At 38.2% G+C, this 19,579-nt stretch overlaps 1 protein-coding gene across 1 annotated transcript in view; it reads right to left on the bottom strand.

The window, feature by feature from the left end:
* The window catches only part of ChT (choline transporter), a 73,821-nt gene that overhangs the window by 14,062 nt on the left and 40,180 nt on the right, over nt 1–19,579 (bottom strand). Inside the window, exons 5-6 of the mRNA XM_090377472.1 lie at nt 19,290–19,439; nt 18,874–19,003 (exon numbers count right to left, since the gene is read on the bottom strand). Coding sequence (XP_090233598.1) covers nt 18,874–19,003; nt 19,290–19,439 — 280 coding nt within the window. The remainder of the gene's footprint in view (nt 1–18,873; nt 19,004–19,289; nt 19,440–19,579) is intronic.

Genomic DNA, 19,579 nt, shown 5'->3' with positions numbered 1-19,579 from the left:
TTCCATGGCTTGAAAGTAAGATCCACAAAGCATCCAAACTAGATCCTCATGAGCTTCATACTTTCTTCTGAGAGGCGGTATAGAAAAGGATTTGATCTCTCCGGGTTTTTTTTTATTCTAGTATACATTTCAAAACATTTAAATTCTGATTTTTTTTAATTTTCTTTTTCTCGAGTTAGTATGCTCAGCGAGCCGAGTTGCAGCTCGCTCCTTTCTGATAATTACGATGCTATCAGCTTAGTTAACAACACCATTACGAACGGCATGACGGAGCCAGCAAAAATATGGAACCACATTTTACTGAAACAGAACCAATATTCGTTCTTCTTAGGAGAATAATGCTCCCCATCACTTGACACTAAGCCTGTCAGGGGAACCTGTGATCAAGGAGTAGGTACATATTGTAAATCATTTTGTTGTTCAGGTAATCTGTTATTAGTAGTTCAGATGTGATTAAAGTGTAAGGAGCAAATTCATGGTGTAACTGATTTTAGGGAACTTATTTTAAGTGTTTTGTTATGTTATTCTTAGTTCCAGAAATTAACACAAGCTTCCTATATACTGGCATACCAAAAGTCGTGCATTTGTGCAGCTATGGCCAAAACGTGTATTTACTCAAAAAAAATTAATAGTATGTTGACTGCTTCAGTGTGACGTAGAAGAATTTTTACTTTTTTCTAGTAGAAAGCTTGTAATATTGTACTCTACTCCAATCCTCCTCCTTCAAAGCATTCATGAGCTTCTAAAAAAGAGGGCTGTCTTGGCCTTTCCCTAATTCTGCGCTCAAATTCATCACAGTCGACGGTGTTCAATCGAGTTGAGCTCAGGCTCTACTCCTCTCAATTTCGCAGCTGAGACAACACACTCAGGTAGTGAACGTTCTCCACGCATCGTTCATACTCAAGCAAGTGCACCAGAATGGAAGAGCGTGTAGCGTCACTCGTCCATCCCATAGGACCGATTTATATTGATCCTTAGTCCAGTTTCGGTAAGTGTTACCACAACATCTAGAGAGCTGCATGCTAATGGAATGCAGTCTTCTTGATGCCGTGGAAATACAAGTTTGTTTTGTCTATGGCCGCTCACAGCTCCAAACTAGATCCTCAAGAGCCTGATGGCAAGTAACTAGCCTAGTATTTTATACTTAAGTGATCGTTTCTCTGGTTTGGTTTGGATGTCACTTCTGGACTTCCATATCTTCAGAACATTGCCTTGCCAGTGTCGACTTCATCATCATATATTTTAGTCATAACTGGTCCATGACGGGCACAAAATCGCAATAGCCCTCCCCTTCAGTCTATGATACCCATAAGCCTCTATCAAATCACCTTCTCAGTCTCTCTCTCCCATCACTTTTCCTTCATTTGCATCCCTTAAACTCTTGTCCCCCCTCGTTAGTACATGTAAAATCCTATTTTACTTTATTTTCTTTATACCCTTCATGACATTTGTTTTTACTCTCTTTATTACTTCCTCATATCTGACCCTTTTTGTCCATTTCTCCTTTCAAGCTTCCACCACTCCTACTTTTCTAAAGCTTCAGTTATTCTAAATACAGTATAATTCTTCTTTACTCGTGTCTCAACCCCATAAATCGTGACACGCCATAAAAAATAAATAACTAACCTGGCTTAACTCAGTATTTGTTTTCACGATATACATTATAACCTTCGTAATCTTCTTAAATGCTGACTTACCCATTACAGTTTTGGTTCTAACTTCTTGATTACTTTTCCCATTACTTTTTAGCAGACTGCCAACGTACTATTTAATAGTTATTTCATTTTCATCCCTTTCGAATCATAGCTTTAGTCGTCAATTTATTGCCATCGTGGATGTGTGGTAGCTTTAAAACAATCTTGTGTGGTTTACCACAGTAGAAAAAATTTAAGTTTATTTTTATTTGCCCTACAAAATGTTTCGTGATCATTTTGAGGTAAAATTATTAAATTATCTGGCTTCAGCGGCTACTATTTCCTTAACTAATCCACAGCAGGTTCAAGTGCAATTTCTTCAGTGCCATTGTCAAATTCATCAAATTCATTGAATAAACGAAATCAGAGCTTTCTCATCTTTGTTGTTTCAGGCTTTTAGTTGCAAGAGAATATGCCATCCTCTTCTCTAGTGAAAACCTCAAGGAAAGGAAATACAACTCGAACCATCCTTTCATTACTCTTTTGTAATCGTTATTTGGCTTTACGGATGCCAAATACAGAATTAGCTTTTTGAAGATTCGTATTTCCTTCAAAGACCGCTTTCACAGCATTTTTTTCCATCATCTTCCATTGTCACTAAAAAGGCCATGATAGTCGGATAAGTGTATAATAAATACTACAGACACGACTATGTGTAAAATCTTTGTTAAAATAAAATGATTATACGAATGAAAATGGTATATAAATAAAATCACATAAAATAAATAAAACCAGAAATGGTAGTCTTTCGAGCATCGGCTACACTGTTTATCAACAGAAGCTTCGAAGGACACAGGTGATATATAAAGGGGCATCTCAGGGATAAATAACTAGAGGGTCATGCATATAAGCAGAAAGCATGGAGAAAAGCGAGCCCCCCCCCACACACACACGGAGACAGAGATCGAAGTGAAAGGAAAGCGAAGAAAATCGGGACTGACAAAACGAAAGGAACAAGAATAGAGCAGAAATAAATATGCACACCACCGGTGTCAGGGAAGATGCAGCGGAGGGAACCCAACGAATATCTTACCGCAGCACTACCGACTCAATGCACATACCTAGATCTCGATTAATATTCTTAGGTTTCATCTTCCACTATCTCTGGTTTTGTCCATTCCTTTTACACATTTCAAATAACTTCTAACGTATAATACCAAACGCCAAAAACATGCGATGATCTTCAGTAGTTGAAAAGGATCACTACCAAACTGCATTCAGTGTATCCACCAAAATTATTTGATAGTACTCGAATGCACACAGGGAAAATTTTGCACCCTACGAGTCACCACGAATCCCTACAAGTGGACTGGTTCTTAGCAATATAAAGTGGCCGAATTATAACGAGTTATCCGATTTTGAAAGGCAAAAATTAAAACCTCGTAAAATGCGGCACACATAAAAGAAAAAAAAAATTGAAAACCCTTGTGTATTGCTTTAAAAACTGCATCTTAACCGAACACGAATTAACATATTGGAGGAGAGTGGCTGTTACAAAATGTTGATAGTAGATAGGATTACAATGAGTTTAGCAGTTGTTTGATCGTTAATATCAGACTAACCGCCATGAATATTCGAAGATTTCGTCCCACAAATGTCACGTTGCAATTCATTCATATCTTTTAAGTCTACTTTTCTTAATAACCGAACTTTTTTTTTTTTTTTTTTGTAAATCGGTATCGAATTACAGAAGTTCGGCTACTCTATGTTGTTGTTACCGAATAATGAATTTATTTTGTCGGATACTCTGACAAAATTCATTGCTCGGATTTACTCTCCTGTTTAAATTATTCACTGTAAAGCCTCATTTTATTTCGGCACGGTCGCATATACAGTATATATATGCGCACGTTGTCTTCCCATTTCCGTCCTTTTGTACGTCCGTTCGCATGTAATGAAGGAACTCCAAGTTGATGGATTTTCATAAAATTTTATATTTGAGCCTTTTAAAAATATCTGTTGAGCCGTTCCAAATTTCATTAAAATCGGACCAATGCAAATCCGACAATTGATATTCCTTTTTCCAAACAAATTGTATGGAAAAAAGAAACTCATAAATTATATATAGTTTTAAGAGTATTGTGCACGCTTCGTGCGTACTGTTATATAAGACTCGTGAACGTGGTGTCGCTTGTAAACATTCATATATACGTAGAGAGAAAAAGAGACTTAAAAGCATATGGGAGAAGAGTAATAAATATTATACAGTTGAATTGAACGGCTAAAGTTTTCTCGAAACTTTAGCCTTCCTAATCCGATTTTTTTATCTGAGTAATTAATTGATAAGGAGATAACTATGTTTTCTTTTTCCATCCATCATAGAAAAAAAATCAATTAATTTAAGGAAAAAAATCGGACTTGCCTACCAGGCGCTGGCTCAGCACTTGACAATCTAGCGATAATTTACATCTCAAAGTGAAATCCAAAATGATGCTGGAGGAAAGAAACTTCAACTAAATAAAAGGAGCTTTATCAGCTTCATTCCCACTAGTTTGCGTGTGTGAGATAATGTATAAATATGATATTGATGCGTTCGTACCACACAAAGTTTGCTCACAGCTGCGTTAGTTGCTGCTTTTGTACTGTTACATTACAGGGTCCAGTCACATTATTATGATCACCTATCAGAATATGCGCTTTTCGCAGCATGTGCACCGCAGCCAGCCGCTGTGGGAGGGACTCAATAAGTCTGCGGAAGGTTGCTATGGGTATCTGTGACCATGCAGACTGCAGTGCATCTCGAAGTTCCTGTAGGTTCCTTTCTGGAGCTTCCATCCATCTGATGTGTCGATCAGGTGGTCCCATAGATTTTCAATTGGGTTAGATCCGAGGAATTCAGTGACCAAAGGAGTAAAAGCTTGAAGTCTTCGTCGTGCTCCTCAAACCACTCACGGAATTCTGGCGACATGGCATGGTCTTGCTGATAGATGCCATCACCCCCAGGGAACACGGTCAACATGTACGGGTGTACCTGATCGGCGATGATCGATAGGTAACCATTTGCGTTCGGGTTCCCTCTAGAAGTATCAGCGGATTCAAGCCTTGCCATGAAAACATTCCCCAGACCATAACCCCGCCCCCCACCAGCCTGCCTTCTTTCAACAATCGTGTCCGGTGTCTGTTCGCGGAGGTTTCATGCCTAATACGCCACCGTCCATCCACTCGGCAAGCAGAAACCGTGACTCATCGGAGAAGGCCACCCATTGCAACTCGACCGTGGTCGGTATTGCTGTGTAAACTGATGGAGTTGTTTGCGATGAACGGCCGTCAGCATGGGTGCTGTCACCAAGCGTCTGCTCAGGGAGCCCAATGTGCAACAGGATTCGCTGCACTGTCGTGTTGGAGACCTTTCTGGTGACCCCACGGTTCATTTGGACGGCCAGTTGAGCAACAGTAGCGCGCCGATCGGTCCTGATCAACCGTTTCAGCCGAGGATCAATGGCGCATGGGACTCCACAATTGGCATGTCGTGTCGTCAAAACTGTCCAATTCGTCCAGTCTTAACACACTTTCACCACTGCAGCACGTGAACATTTCACAAAGTCCACTGTTTCGGAAATGCTGGCACCCCTGGCCCGATAGCCGACGATCATGCCGTTTTCCAGGTCTGATAGGTCGCGTGCTTTGTCCATGACAGAGGCTGTTACTGTGTTCACGGATGTCGAACATAAAGCCTTATATGTTTGCGGTGTGTGAACTTGACACGTGCGCTGTATGATTCGCTAGGCGTGTGTGATATCTGCATTGGGGAGTGGTCATAATATTGTGACTGGACTCTGTATATTTGTGAGATAATTTAATAAGAATAAACATGGACAGCCAATCTCAGTTCTTTCATTTTATGCTTGTCTTTATTAGCCCAAATACACCAGAGTGACTTAATTTGTGCTTAGTATATTCTGCCTTTAATCACACTGTAAAACAATTGAGGCAGTCCAAGTGTATCTTTCTTCCGTGACGTTATGATTTCGCCACTTGTCACTCGTTTGGAGAGGCCTGGGTTCGATTCACGTCTATGACTGGAGGAATTTCTAAAGTCCTCTTCAAGACTGTAGTTAGCCGATCTGAGGCGGTGGGAGTAGGGTTTCCCCATGACTTATTCCGGGTTTTTGGCCCGCATAACACGTAAATCGGTCCGTGAAAACATACTTGTAGAGATATAATATACCATATTTAATTCTGAATTAGAGTATTTTGCTCTCATTCAGTGAGTTGTCATAGATACATTGCTCAAACAATGTAGTCGAAATAAAAGCATATATTGTCTGAATATTAGGGTCAGTATTCATTTCTCCATTTGCTTCATGCTGAATAATTGGGGGAGGGGCTAATTCATTTTTTAGACGTCTGCTCTATGACTCGTAACAGCATACTAACTGAAACTTATTTTGTTGATGTTATCCTCATCAAAAAGAAAAACGTTTGGCCCGACAGTACGTGCAGTAGCTACCTCAGTTGAGGGAGATACTTCTCGTTTTGATGGAGCACGTGACAAAGTCGGCACGCATGCACTGTATTACAGAGTGAATACAATGCATGTGTCTCTGTCATACAGATGATAAACAGCGAGGCTGTAAAATCCACTGCACTCCAAACATCATATCGGTCTGATTTACTTTCACAAAACTTAGTTGTCTTAGCTATCTTATCTAGAGTGACCATATCAATGCCAATGCGGCGCACTGGGGCCAAAAAGGGACCTACTGCCCGAAACAGAAAAAAATTTAATTGAGTAAATTTTTTAGTTATGTTTATGATAAAATTTACTACGTTTATGAACAATAATTTTTTTTTCATAGCTGCTGCTTCCAGGGCAATTTTTAAGGATTTTTTATTTTTACCAAACCAAATATTTTCAGGAAGGTCCACACTAAACTTTGCATTGGGGCCTACATTTTCTAGTTACGACACTGCTTATCTATAAATACTAATTGCATGGAAACACCTAGAGATTTCCCGGTACGAACCTGCCATCATTTTAGCAGCATTTTGGCGATTGGTGCACTCATCTAGGACTTATTTATATGGTATATATTAACAAACCTAAAAAAAGGGACAAACCCTAAGGCAGATACATACACGTATTCCAATGTAGATACATTGGAATTCAGTAATAGTGTATGCATACTGAAGACACTTTACACTAAAATAATTTATTAGTAGTGTAGAAATTGCTGCTTTTGGGAGCAAGAGAAGTGAAAATATCTAAATTCTGGTTATAGTGGCTTAAGAAAATCAATTTTAAATTGGGGATAACAAATGTATAACGAGTTTCGGTGTTTATCAGGGGATTTCGAAGTTAATTTTGAGGTCAGTAGATGTAATTTTAAACTATTGTTGGATCAGGACGGGAAGAATTTTTATTTGCTCTTTTCACACCGTCTCAGCTAAGTTAGTTGATTTTGGGCAAGGGTTACATGGTTCCTGAGACAGCGCGGGAACTCAGTGTGTCATTCAGCAACCCAGGCAAATCGACAAAGATATATGTTATCGACAAACAACTCGTTGGATCGTCAATACAGTTTCATTAAAGAGGAGAACATTCATCAGGGATACCTGAGGACTTTTCGCTGAATCTACTCTTCCGTACATTTCGATTTAGCTGACATAATTAAATCTTGTAATGTTAGACTTCTAACACACGGAGACGATATTAAATTCCTTTAATTAAATTCCATTTGTTAACTCGAATTTAAATAAGAAATTCAAGAATCGTTGCAGGAACTTTATACATGGTTTTCACAAAATATCTAGTTAACCCGTTAAAATGTAATATGGTAACGTATGCAATGTGAGGAAGCGATAATTAACTTCTAAATATATGTGTAGTAGATAAAAGTAGATATCTCAATCAAATAAGTACATGTGATCATCGCTCGGACGTGCAAATACGGATGAGGATGAGATTTTGTCCAGTGTGAATTCTGTATTAACAGCTTGGCTGGGCGTTCTATTTAACTGTCGATTTTTTTTTTTTTCTTTCAAAATAAGGATATTTCCCTAGTGGAGTAGCGACTGGGGCTTTTCAGACATGATGCAGGGTTCATGATGAACTGCTCTCCTTACGGGTGGGCCTCAATTACGGTTCCATGATTGTTATTATAAAAGGAAGAGGTTTATCTTTTAAGTAAAATAGTCTTTACTTAAAACTGAGGAGAGATTACTGCGTTTCAGTTCTCTATTTATATCAAGGATTGAGACTTTTTTCGTGTCGCTGACCAACTAAAATTCATCTTGGGATATATATATATATATACACTGTATTTCCCCATGTATAAGACGCACTTTTTTTCGAAAAATTTGGGGTCTAAAAACTGGGTGCGACTTATACAGTGGTTGTAGATTTTTTTTTTTTTTTTTTTTTTTACTTGCTTGTTGTTGTTGTTTGTTGTTTGGTTTTTTTTTTTTTTTTTAGGAGCATTAGCAACTAAGGCCATATTGCTCCGGGATATGCGGTGGTCATTCCCTGACCTTTCCGCATCCTCCATATTTGGTGGTGACGGGCTCGAACCCCGGTCTAATCAAGAAGCGTGTGCTATGCACTGCTGCTCCTTCCCACCTGGCTACGGAGGCGCCCTTTTTACTTGCATTTCCCTTTTTCGTGCTTGTTGTCTTTGCGCTCATTGTTTCGCACTTGTTACAGGTATATTAGGCTACGTTTTGCCACGTTCTGCCCAGAAATGGCTCAGAAAAGATTTTCGTACAGTGCTGAATTCAAGTTAAAAGTGATCCAGTTTGCAAAAGTGAATGGAAATCGTGCTGCTGAACGTAAGTTTGGCCCTCCTCCTACTGAGAAAACAATCCGAGACTGGCTACGGGAAGAAGAAACCCTACTGAAAACGCCACGGCAGAAGAAGGCCATGAGAGGCAAGTCAGCAAAATGGCCTGATTTAGAGAGGGAATTGAAGATATGGATTGAAGAGCAAAGGGCAATTGGAATTCCTGTGTCGACAAAGATGGTTCAGCATAAGGCAAGAAGAATTGCTGATGAAAAAGAAGTTACTAATTTCAAAGGAGGACACAATTGGTGCTTCAGGTTCATGAAACGGAATAGACTAAGCATGTGTACACGCACCAGACTTGCCCAAAAGATGCCTGAAAGCTATGAGCAGAAGGTCCTTGAATTTCATCGTTTTGTCATTCAATGTCGGAAGACACATCACAGTTTGAGTTAGGACAGATTGCAAATATGGACAAAGTCCCCCTTCAATTTGATGTCCCAAGTAACAGAACTATTGATAAGAATGGGATGAAAACTGTAACTGTGAAGACAAGTGGACATGAAAAGAGCCATTATACAGTTGTTCTAGCTTGTTGTGCCAACGGAACCAAGCTGCCTCCTGTGCTGATTTTCAAACGCAAAACAATGCCAAAAGAAGACATTCCTCGAGGAGTGATTGTCCACGTTCATGACAAGGGTTGGATGGATCAGGATGGGATGAAGATCTGGTTTGAGAAAGTTTGGAGCAGGAGACACCAGGTGGGCTCTTACGCAAACCTGCTCTATTGGTGCTTGATCAGTTCAGGGCACACATAACAAAAAATACAAAGAAGATTGCTGCAGAGCAAAAAACAAACCTTGCTGTCATACCTGGAGGCTTGACATCCCAGCTCCAACCACTTGATGTCAGCATTAACAAACCCTTCAAAGCTGCCATGAGAGACGAATGGAACCAATGGATGAAGTCTTCTGGGGACAATTTGACACCAGCAGGAAGAGTGAAGAAACCAACTATAGGAGAAGTTTGTACCTGGGTGAAAAGATCCTGGGATAATATCAAGACTGAGATCGTTGTCAAGTCATTTAAGAAGTGTGGCATTTCAAATGCCATAGATGGAACTGAGGACGAGGCAATATATGAAGACAGTGATTCGTCATCAGACACAGATGAGGACAAGCTAATGGATGGGAGTTTTGACAGTCATGAGTTGTATGAATTTTATGATGAATAAAACTTGAGTTCAATAACTTTATGTAATACATTTTTTTTTCAAATTTCTGGCCCCAAAATTAAGGTGCGTCTTATACATGGGAGCGTCTTATACATGGGGAAATATGGTGTATATATATAAGTAACAATATATAGAAAATGACACAATAATTACTTAATATTTCTACAATTATAATAATGATTTATTAATTTTGTTTTAAGAAAATACTCAGTTGTCAATAACACTATAAAATAACATTTAACAAGCAGGAAACAAGACATAATACCATCTAAAGTTCTGATTTACATTCTAACTCGTTTTCTAACACCAAGTTAGTTAATACACGCAGCATTCATTTTATGCATGTTAGCAAATAGAAATAATTCATGATTTGTAACAAAAAAAAGAGCAAAAAGCAATGGCCTTTATGTGCGAATCGAGAACATTTCGTTTGTGCGCATCCGGCATATTGACCAATCAAACAGCTCAAGGTAACAGACATAGTATCCAGTGTTTCAGCTACAATATATGGTATATGATTAGCCTATGTGATATGTATGAAAAATAAATAATAATTGCCGGATTTCTATTGGTCCGATTTTAATTAAATTTGGGGAGACTTTATCGTTGTTGTTGTGTTTTGAGGGTTTTTGGTCACGAACACTCAAAATAGTGGGTGTATGTCATAGCCATACACCCACTGTTCGTCACCAGTAATGATAGCAAAAACAGTGTGATCAGCAGCACGTTGACAAAGATCCTGACATATCAGAACATGTCGCTTTTTTTGATCATCAATGAGGATGCGAGGTGCTAACTTGGCTGAAACGTTCGCATTCCCAAAACTTGTATTAAAATTCAATGCTCGGCCCTTAAGAAATACCAATTTCACTAGCAAATTCTCGGATAGTTAAACATTGATCGCTCCCGACTGGGTCACAGACACGACCGTTTGAATCATTGGTTTTATAGTTGAAGGGTGGCCAGAACGAGAATCACCTTTGGCGGAAAAGGGTACCCTCTTTTATGGACCATAGAAAAGTCAAACGACACATCGACACATTTTAAAAAAACAGCATCTTCTCCGAAAGCTGTTTTTTTAACACCTCTTCGGTTTCTGTTGCATATTTCCCTAATTTGAAACAAAATTTGGTGAAAATTGGTTGCCCAGTAAAATCACTCATTTTGAACTTCAGCGAAACGCATATAACATCTGATATCCAACGCACACTAATTCGGACTGACAGCAGATGAACCGATGATTCTTAGACGATTCACTGAACATGTGTCAACGAATCGCAACTCGTTATGATGTCGCAGTTTCCGGATACAAAATTAGCCCCAAAACTTTTTGATCACACCTTATGTCAGTAAATATGAGGTTCATAAATTTCAAATTTGCTATCCCGAAATGAGGCGATCCCTTTGTAGAGACCTTAAAAGAATTATCTAATGAATATCCATTAACTTTTTTTTTTTGTTTCATCAAATATTAATCACGTCTTCAAATTGTGTCAAAGTAAGTAAATGACTCGCACAATTACGACTCGTGTATTATTTTTGTTCTTAGCGTTTGAAATTTCTGTTGACTAGATAAATTTGATATAAATAATTATGCACTAAATTTATCCAGCTTGCCCCTCCCATTTTATTCATATTTTAAATATCGCGTTTCTTCGAATTTAACGTCTCCATACGAACTTGAATAGGCGAGCTCTTAATTTCACAAAAAGGAACTAAATACCATATTTTTAATAAAAATAACTGTTGATATGATTCTTTTGTTTTACATTGAATGTAAAATATATTAATTTAACAGTATAAATATGTTAATTTGTGCGAAATAAAAATAAAGGATATTTAAATAATTTTCTCTAAATGCTTGGTGAGTGCATACTGCGATAAAATGTATCATTATTTACTTGTCTCGTTACGTTTCTGATCACGTGAAACAAAATTCACGTGATCTACTTCTTGACCAATAAGATGTTTTGTTTATTTGCCAAACGATTGTGTGGCGCTCGTTTTGATTTAGAAGGGGTTCTAATAAGTCAGAGCAGGAAAGAGTAAAGAGACGTGAAAAGGTATCAGTGGTGAAAGTTTGGTTATTTTTTTGTGAGGAAATATTAATTTGAATAGTTAAAATAAATGCAAGTGTTTAGAAGCGTTAAGGATCGAGTTTGTTACTTGTATTATGATGGAGCTTGTTTGTGTATAAACTGTTTTCACTCCTGAATCCACTAGATTAAGGAATTTGCAATCGTCGTTTGCTTGCCAAGCCGATATAATTTAAGAGATATATTTTGGATATTGTGCTTCTTAAAGAAATATTTCCTATTTAAAGAACTTGGAGGATGAACTGCGATCGCCTCTAAATTCACGCAATATTTCCGAGAGCGTCTCCAATTCAAGTCGGAAGGTAGGATAGTTTTTATTAGTATTCTTATCTAATTTTTAGTTATGTAGCGAACATTTTCGGAATTTCGAATCAAGAGGCATATCTGCATATGAATAAATAATTAGTTAAATGTTTATATGCCATTATTTTTGTATTATAAGGAAATAAGGCTTCTTGTGATTTTTGGGCCTTTTTTCGCATTCAATATGAATTTCATATCATCGAGTATCTATAATGCCAAGAAATACAAATTTAATATATATATATATAGTTTGGGATGGTCCCCTCTTTTCATTAGGAAATCTATAATCTCCGGATGAGCTAATTATATTTAATGAGAAGGAGTCACAAAATAGTGTTATAGTTGAAGTCCTGCGTGGTAGTATTGTGGTTTTAAGGGTTGTCATTCCGGTAATAGTATAATAGTATTCAATGATAGTATAGTACACTGCTCGACAAAATTAACAGAACAAAATGCTTTTCATGAATATTTTTTTGTGAACAATAAAATAAATAAATTTTATTGAATTTAATTATTTTTTAAAATTTAATTTATCAATTTTTAATTATTGATTTAATTTTTAATAAAATTAATTTTATTGCTAATATAATAGGCATCCCAGCATGTAACTTCCGAGTATCCAATAGAAATCGATCTACCACCTTACAGAGCCGCACATTATGCATATTATCCATGCTTATAGAAACACTGGTTGCGACCACATTACCTCATTCCCGTTTTTTGGTTTGCTCAGTGGGACAGCCACATCTCCAGTACTTAGGATGGCAAGTCATCATAATTTAGATGATTCTTTGAGATGGGCGGGCCGTTGGACGACTTAAAGATAGCAAGCGGAGTTGGCACATTGGCTTAATGTGTCATGCAGTATTGTCTTGGCACTGGAAGCAGTTACAGGAGACAAGATCCATCACAAGAAGAGCTGGCAGGAGGCTACGTCAAACAGGACAGACGGTTATCTGTCTCTAACAGCAAGACGGAACCCTACGATGCTCTGTCATCAACTGTCTCTTGAAGTTGCTGCGGCCCAGATGAAAACATTTCCAACAAAACCGTTAAGAAGGCTCAATTCAAGTGGACTCTACGCAAGGAAGCCAGTGCTTTATATCCGTTAACCCGAAACTGCTGCAGAGCTCGTCGAAACTGGTGCCATGAATATGTAACTTGAATCCTTGACAAATGGGCCACAGTTCTGTTATCTGAAGAGTCCCGTTTTAGCCTGCAAACAGATGCTCGATGTTATTTCTTCTGGGGACAACAAGGAATGCGGTACCATCCCTCCAACACCAGAGAAACGGACACTTACAGTGGAGATGGAATAATGATCAACGGCTGCACCCCTCCATGTTTTTGATAGGGGTATCGTATTTGATAGAGGTCCGATTACCTCTGCGTATTCGTATGTGCGACTTTTTAGGGATGCGGTTGGCCCAGATTTTCTTTTCATGCATGTCAACGCATAGAGCTCAAGTGGTGGAGGATTATCTTGAAACTGAAGATATTCAACGACTGCTGTGGCCAGCACGATCACCAGACTTAAATCCGCTGGAACATGTGTTTGACTCCCTTTGGGCATCTCATTGCACGCCGACAGCCAACTCTTCGGTCTTCACTGGTGGTAGAATGGAATTTCTTTCCACGGAATCTTATAGACATCCTTATATCGAGCATGGTTGACCGCTGTCAGGCCTGTTTAGCAATTGGAGGGGATCATACGCCGTACTAATATCATGGACCATATTTTCGAGCATCTTTTATTGACTTCTGTAATGTGACCTTTTTGGGTAATTCTTATAGAACCGCTATAAATGCTCCTTATACCTGTCCGAAGTTTCTCACTGTCACCTCATTTCATCGTTCTGTGGTACATCACCACAGAATAACCCTCCACTTCATCTCAAGCTGCACGAGTTACACCACGTTTTCTACGTGTTCTGTTAATTTTGTTGAACAGCGTAGATTCGTTTCTTGTTACTCATTAGGGGAAGGCTGGGTTCAGATCCCCTCGAAGGAATTCTTAATATCACAGTGTTTCCGAGCAGATTTAAATTACAACGGATTAATATTTTTATTTAATTTTTTGATATTCATTTAATTAATTGCGTCTTTAGTGCTTCTTAAAAATTTGCAAAATTTCCAAGAAAATTTTAAATTTTATTCAAAATTGGTACGTACAGTTGCCCTTTTAATAGGCACAACCCTCTGATATGCTTAATGTGAATACTCAATTTAAAGGGGTTTTTTTTCATTTACTTTATCTTTTATTTATGATATTAACATTAATAGCTATCGCAAAATTTCAAAGTTAAATTTAAAGATCTCATTTACAGACATGAAATATGTTTAATTTATTAAGAGAATAATTTTCTTATTTTGTATAATTCACTTGATTAATTTACAACATTGAAATTAGCTAATATCGCAAGTTTTGTAAACAAATTAATTCGAAGTTTTCTTTCGTTCTGTCGTATTCGTTAAGTTGGTAAAATAACATTTATGTCGTCCTCTTTCGTATATAACATGCCATTTAATATCGGAATGGATGGTAGCAATTAGAAATGAGAAATTTTAATAATTATTGAAAGAATTTAATGCGCTAAAAATAACAACAGGTGCACACCCTAGAATTCCTTTAGTGCTCATGCACGGCTTCAGGTCTCTAAATTTAGGGTCGTAAAGCTATTGTGTTGACACGCGCGCGCACACATTCTTTTGTTATTATAGACTTAGCCTTGCCAAATGAAATCATTTCAAATTTGTACTCCGTTACAAAGAGCAGCTCACAGCTGTTTTATTACAGTAGGTATACAAGAGCAACAAAGTTTGTGAGGGTGTACAGCGTATAGGTTCCACTCGTTTCGTATGTATCTCTGTCCCTGTACTTTTTCCAGGACCAAAGCCATCTGGACCGCTGTTATGTTTGTAACACAGTATTTAAATACTGTATTACGAACAAAATTTACTGTAATAAGCAAGCGATTTGGTCACCTGTTTAAATAAAAGTGGTATTTTTTATAAATAATTTTAAAAATGGAGAAAAACAATGTAGCTTGACTTTTTACAAGTGAATAAGTAAGTGTTTTTCCCCCACCATCCTTTAGCTGTACAAAAGGGCACGCACAGGTTCCATTATTAATGAGGCATAATATAATTTTTTTTATTAACTTTACCACTTTTTTTTGTTTACATATTTGTAAAAAGCGGCACAGTTTTGGAAGTTTGTCAACAGTGATACGAATTTGTTTGCATAGTCAGGTTCTTTCTTAGTTTCTACAGGCAGCAGTCAGATTCCACAATATCTGTAGTGGGAGTGGTGTATACATTTGGAATATTGATCCAGATTGCGAGAATTAGTATTCCATTCCGAAATTATGCGGTTTACCAAAGAGCGCATGCGTAGTATGATAGTGTTCTCAAGTGGGTTTGTTTGCGTGAGCTGAAAATACAGAACTTAGCATTAGTAGAGGCATATGATGCAATAAGGCAACTTATACAGCATTGTCCCGCACAGTTGGCACGCTATTCTGGGGTTACTGCTACCCATGTGCAGTACTTTTCATTTGTCAACGGTAAACTTCAGTTGCCACTTCTCATCACATCTGCTCATCTTTTCTAGATCCTGTTGCAGTAGCGTACTGTCATTAGTGTTATTAACAACCCTGCCAATCTTTGTATCATCTGCAAACTTGGACATTAAGCCTGATATACTTTCTTCAATATCATTGATAAATATACAAAACAACAATCTGTTCAACATCGAACCCTGGGGGACTCCACTAATAACATTAGTCCATGAAGAGCAGTGTCCATTGATTACCACTCTTTGTTGTCTCCTACTCAACCGTGCATTTATCCATTGTAGCACCTTGCCCTTAATGCCATTCTGCTCCAATTTGTACAGTAGTCTTCATGTGCAACAGTGTCAAAAGCCTTCCTGAAATCCAAGTATATGATATGAAAATTATTTTTTGCATCCAGTTCCTTTGTGACCACATCGTAGTATCCAATGAAATTTGTCAGACAAGTCTTCCCCTTAATAACAACCCATTTTGTGTCTTTCCTCCCGGAGACTCGGGTTTTGCGTCTGCAGAATACACGCAATTTAATATATAGAAAACGCACTGATGGGGAACACTTGCTCCCTCCGTCTAAAATGAGCTAACTACAGCCCAGACTGAAGATATCTTTAATTAATGTGAATATTATAGAGGAAAAAGGGCGCTATAAATTGAATGGAAGAAAGCTTTTACGTTACTTTGATTAGATATTCTATGAGACATTCCCGCTAAGCAACTTCTCTCACCAATAAAGTACTGCATATTTCCTAAGATAAAATATAAAAAAAATCCTAATGCTTGGATAGGAAAAGCCCATTCAGCGTTCAGGCCGCGCGTAGTCGCAAGTAAAGCCCGACCGCCCTGCGCGTAGCATGTTGAATACAATCACCGTCTTCCCAACACTGGTGGAAGAGGCTTGAATTCGAATCTTGTCAGTGGTACAAGGAACTTTTATCAGCATTTCTTCACAACGTGGGTGAATTGGCTGTTCTCAGGTGCGGGCTGCATGTTTTTTCTTCCCGGAAAAAACATGCAGTTTAATAGACAGAATGTACTGACGCTTCATAGTTTTAGTTGATTTGGCGCCTTAGAGGTTGTTGTTATTGTTGTTATTTGGTTTTTAGGAGCATTAGCAACTAAGGCCATATTGCTCCGGGATATGCGGTGGTCATTCCCTGACCTTTCCGCATCCTCCGTATTTGGTGGTGACGGGCTCGAACCCCGGTCTAATCAAGAAGCGTGTGCTACGCACTGCTGCTCCTTCCCACCTGGCTACGGAGGCGCCGGCGCCTTAGAGAGAGAGAGAGAGAGAGAGAGAGAGAGAGAGAGAGAGAGAGAGAGAGAGAGAGAGAGAGAGAGAGAGAGAGAGAGAGAGAGAGAGCGCCTCACCAGCTAACATTTCAGCGGTCCTTCGATAAATAGTTAACCAATGGTAGCGGAACTTTCTGTTACTAGCTGACTACTTTCGCAAGACACTGACAGGCATTTTTTGCGGATTCAAAATCTGACGAACTACGCATCTTGCCACCTGCCACAAAGCTTAACAAATTTGGTACTGTGGCTCGTTGCATAGCAGTTGCAATCGCTGTCATTCCACAGCGTGTGGAAAAGACCTAGGTTCGAATCCAGGAGGTTTTTTTTTTTTTTTTTTTTTTTTTTTTTGCAGTGACCAATTAAATCGGTCTTTGGTGAGAGCTGCAATGTTTCCGTCCGAAAACAGGCAAACCGAGTACATGCCTCATAGTTTTCGTTGCTTCAGATGGCGAAATCAGAAAACAAACCTCTTGTTTGGAAGAAAATTCAACAATAAAGCTTAATGGCAAACATGCTGTTGCGCATAATAGGTGGTTCATTTTCTGGTAGTTCGCCGAAAGCTTACCCAAACTGGGAAACGGAGCTTTTGATCGACGAAGAAAGTATTTCAATAGAAACCGTTACAAAAAATGCAACATTTCACGAACTAAAAGAAATATTTTCAGTATTGCACATCATTTAAATGATCACAAATAGTTTTCCCAAAGAAATATCCTGGTACCAAAAAAATTGCCTGACTGATACCGAAGTACACACCAATGACGCAGTCATCTACCCAACAGAATTTATTCGCGATGCAGCACTAGACTCGGGTAGCCTCGCAGTTTAAGCGATCAATGCCTTTGCAAAGACTTTTCTTTTCATTCATCTCTTGCCTGCTCTATAAAAAATACACAAGCTTTAAAACAAATTTAATTATGAGTGATGAAGTTATTTTCTCAATTTTAATAAGTACTAAGTACAAGCAATTCTATAATTAACACAAGTTCGTCGTCAAATAAAAATATAATGTGCGTGAGAGAGAGAGTGTCAATGAAAATATCACAAAAAAGTACCTACCACCTTAAGTTTTTTTAAAGGTTAGTGTTGGCATATATTATATATTTAAAACATGTGTCTGTTCTCTTTTCACCTTTATGCTGTCTGCGGGTATGGAACATCTGCAGAATCTCTCATGTTATATCGAGGACAGCAGTTTCCGCGATGCACCATAAATTCCCTGGAGTATTTCACGTGACTTCAAGCGTAGATAGGAAACGTGCTTGGGAAGTCAAAAGTTTGGTTTACGGAAAAGAAGAATCGAATTCCCTGTAGTTTCTTAAAAATTGGATTTTCCTTACAGATGTCACGAACACATTTGAAGTCTTTCACATGACTTCTGATATTGCTCTTATATCTTACTATAAATTGTCGACAGCCTAATTCATAGCGGCTACTACTACATTAGTCGAGCCACAATTCGTCGAGTGTGTTATGCCTTGTGAGCGCTAACTGGTGAAATGACCTGTGCATTCATGAATCTAAAATGTACAGTTCTGTAACTATAATTCCAAACCCCGTGTTGCAAAAATTACCCTGGGAAAAAAAAGAAAAACCCAACACCTGTAGCCCTCCGGCAAGTTCCGCCTCATGCGCCGTACACCCGACCTTTCATTATCTAATTGTAAAAACTGACAGATTTTTTTTTCTCTTCACAATCTCTCTCATTTTACCGTTGGGACATTCAAAAGTTTGATGAAAAGAATGGGATGTTGAGCGGGGTTATCAAGCGGGGTTATGAAATTTAAGTGTAAACGAATAACATTACAGTACTTTCTTTTCAACTTAATACCAGCCTATAAAACAAAAAAGTATATACTAGCGATCTCTAAAGCCAAAAGATTTTTTTTGTTCTACCATTTAAATTCTACAGATCCTGCTCAACAGTGTACTGTCTTAGCTCTTAGGTCTAAGTCTTACCTGTGGCTTTAGCTACGGCTCCAATGATCATGGGAGGAATCGCCATGATAATGCATCCTAGGGCTGCCACGTAAGACAGGATTTGGGCTCGGAAGGCACTCTTGGACGACAGCACCCTTTGGAAGTAAACCTGCAAGAAATAAAAGCCTTCACTAGATTTTTTTAAAGCAGATTTTCTATGCGTGTTTCTGTAATTCTTTAATTACTCATGAACCTTTTTTCAGCTTCTAAGCGAAATTGATTTGTTTTAACTCGTGGATGGTATATAAAAAGGAAATATAAATAAATTTAATGAGAATATGTTTTAATGTACGGTATATTCCTGGAGTACGAGTTTAAATACATCTGTGTTATTTTCAACTGAATATTGATAAGTTTACTTGATCTTTTAAAATATGAGACAACGAATAGCTTACCTGCCATGGAATCCCTCCCAGAACCAGGAGTAAGCCGTAATCTATGTACTGACCAACTGTGTAAGGTTCCACCTCCCCTAGCCAGTCGGTATTATTCAGAGATAGACTCCCAACTGCTTCGTTGGTGAGGCTGAAGGGTATGCATAGCCACTATAAAAGGAGCAGAATTTCATACACTCGATATAATTTTTTAGACAACTTACACTAAAACAAAATTGTGCGGATATAGTGAAAAAATAATAGCAAATTGTGATGAATATTGTATAAGTGTTGCATATTAGCCTTATAAA

Source organism: Mastigoproctus giganteus, chromosome 7 (assembly GCF_048544385.1).
Source record: "Mastigoproctus giganteus isolate SK-2022 chromosome 7, ASM4854438v1, whole genome shotgun sequence".
NCBI classification, from domain to species: Eukaryota; Metazoa; Arthropoda; class Arachnida; order Uropygi; family Thelyphonidae; genus Mastigoproctus; species Mastigoproctus giganteus.
Note: the sequence above shows the minus strand (reverse complement) of the source record. Positions and strands in the feature narration are given on the sequence as shown.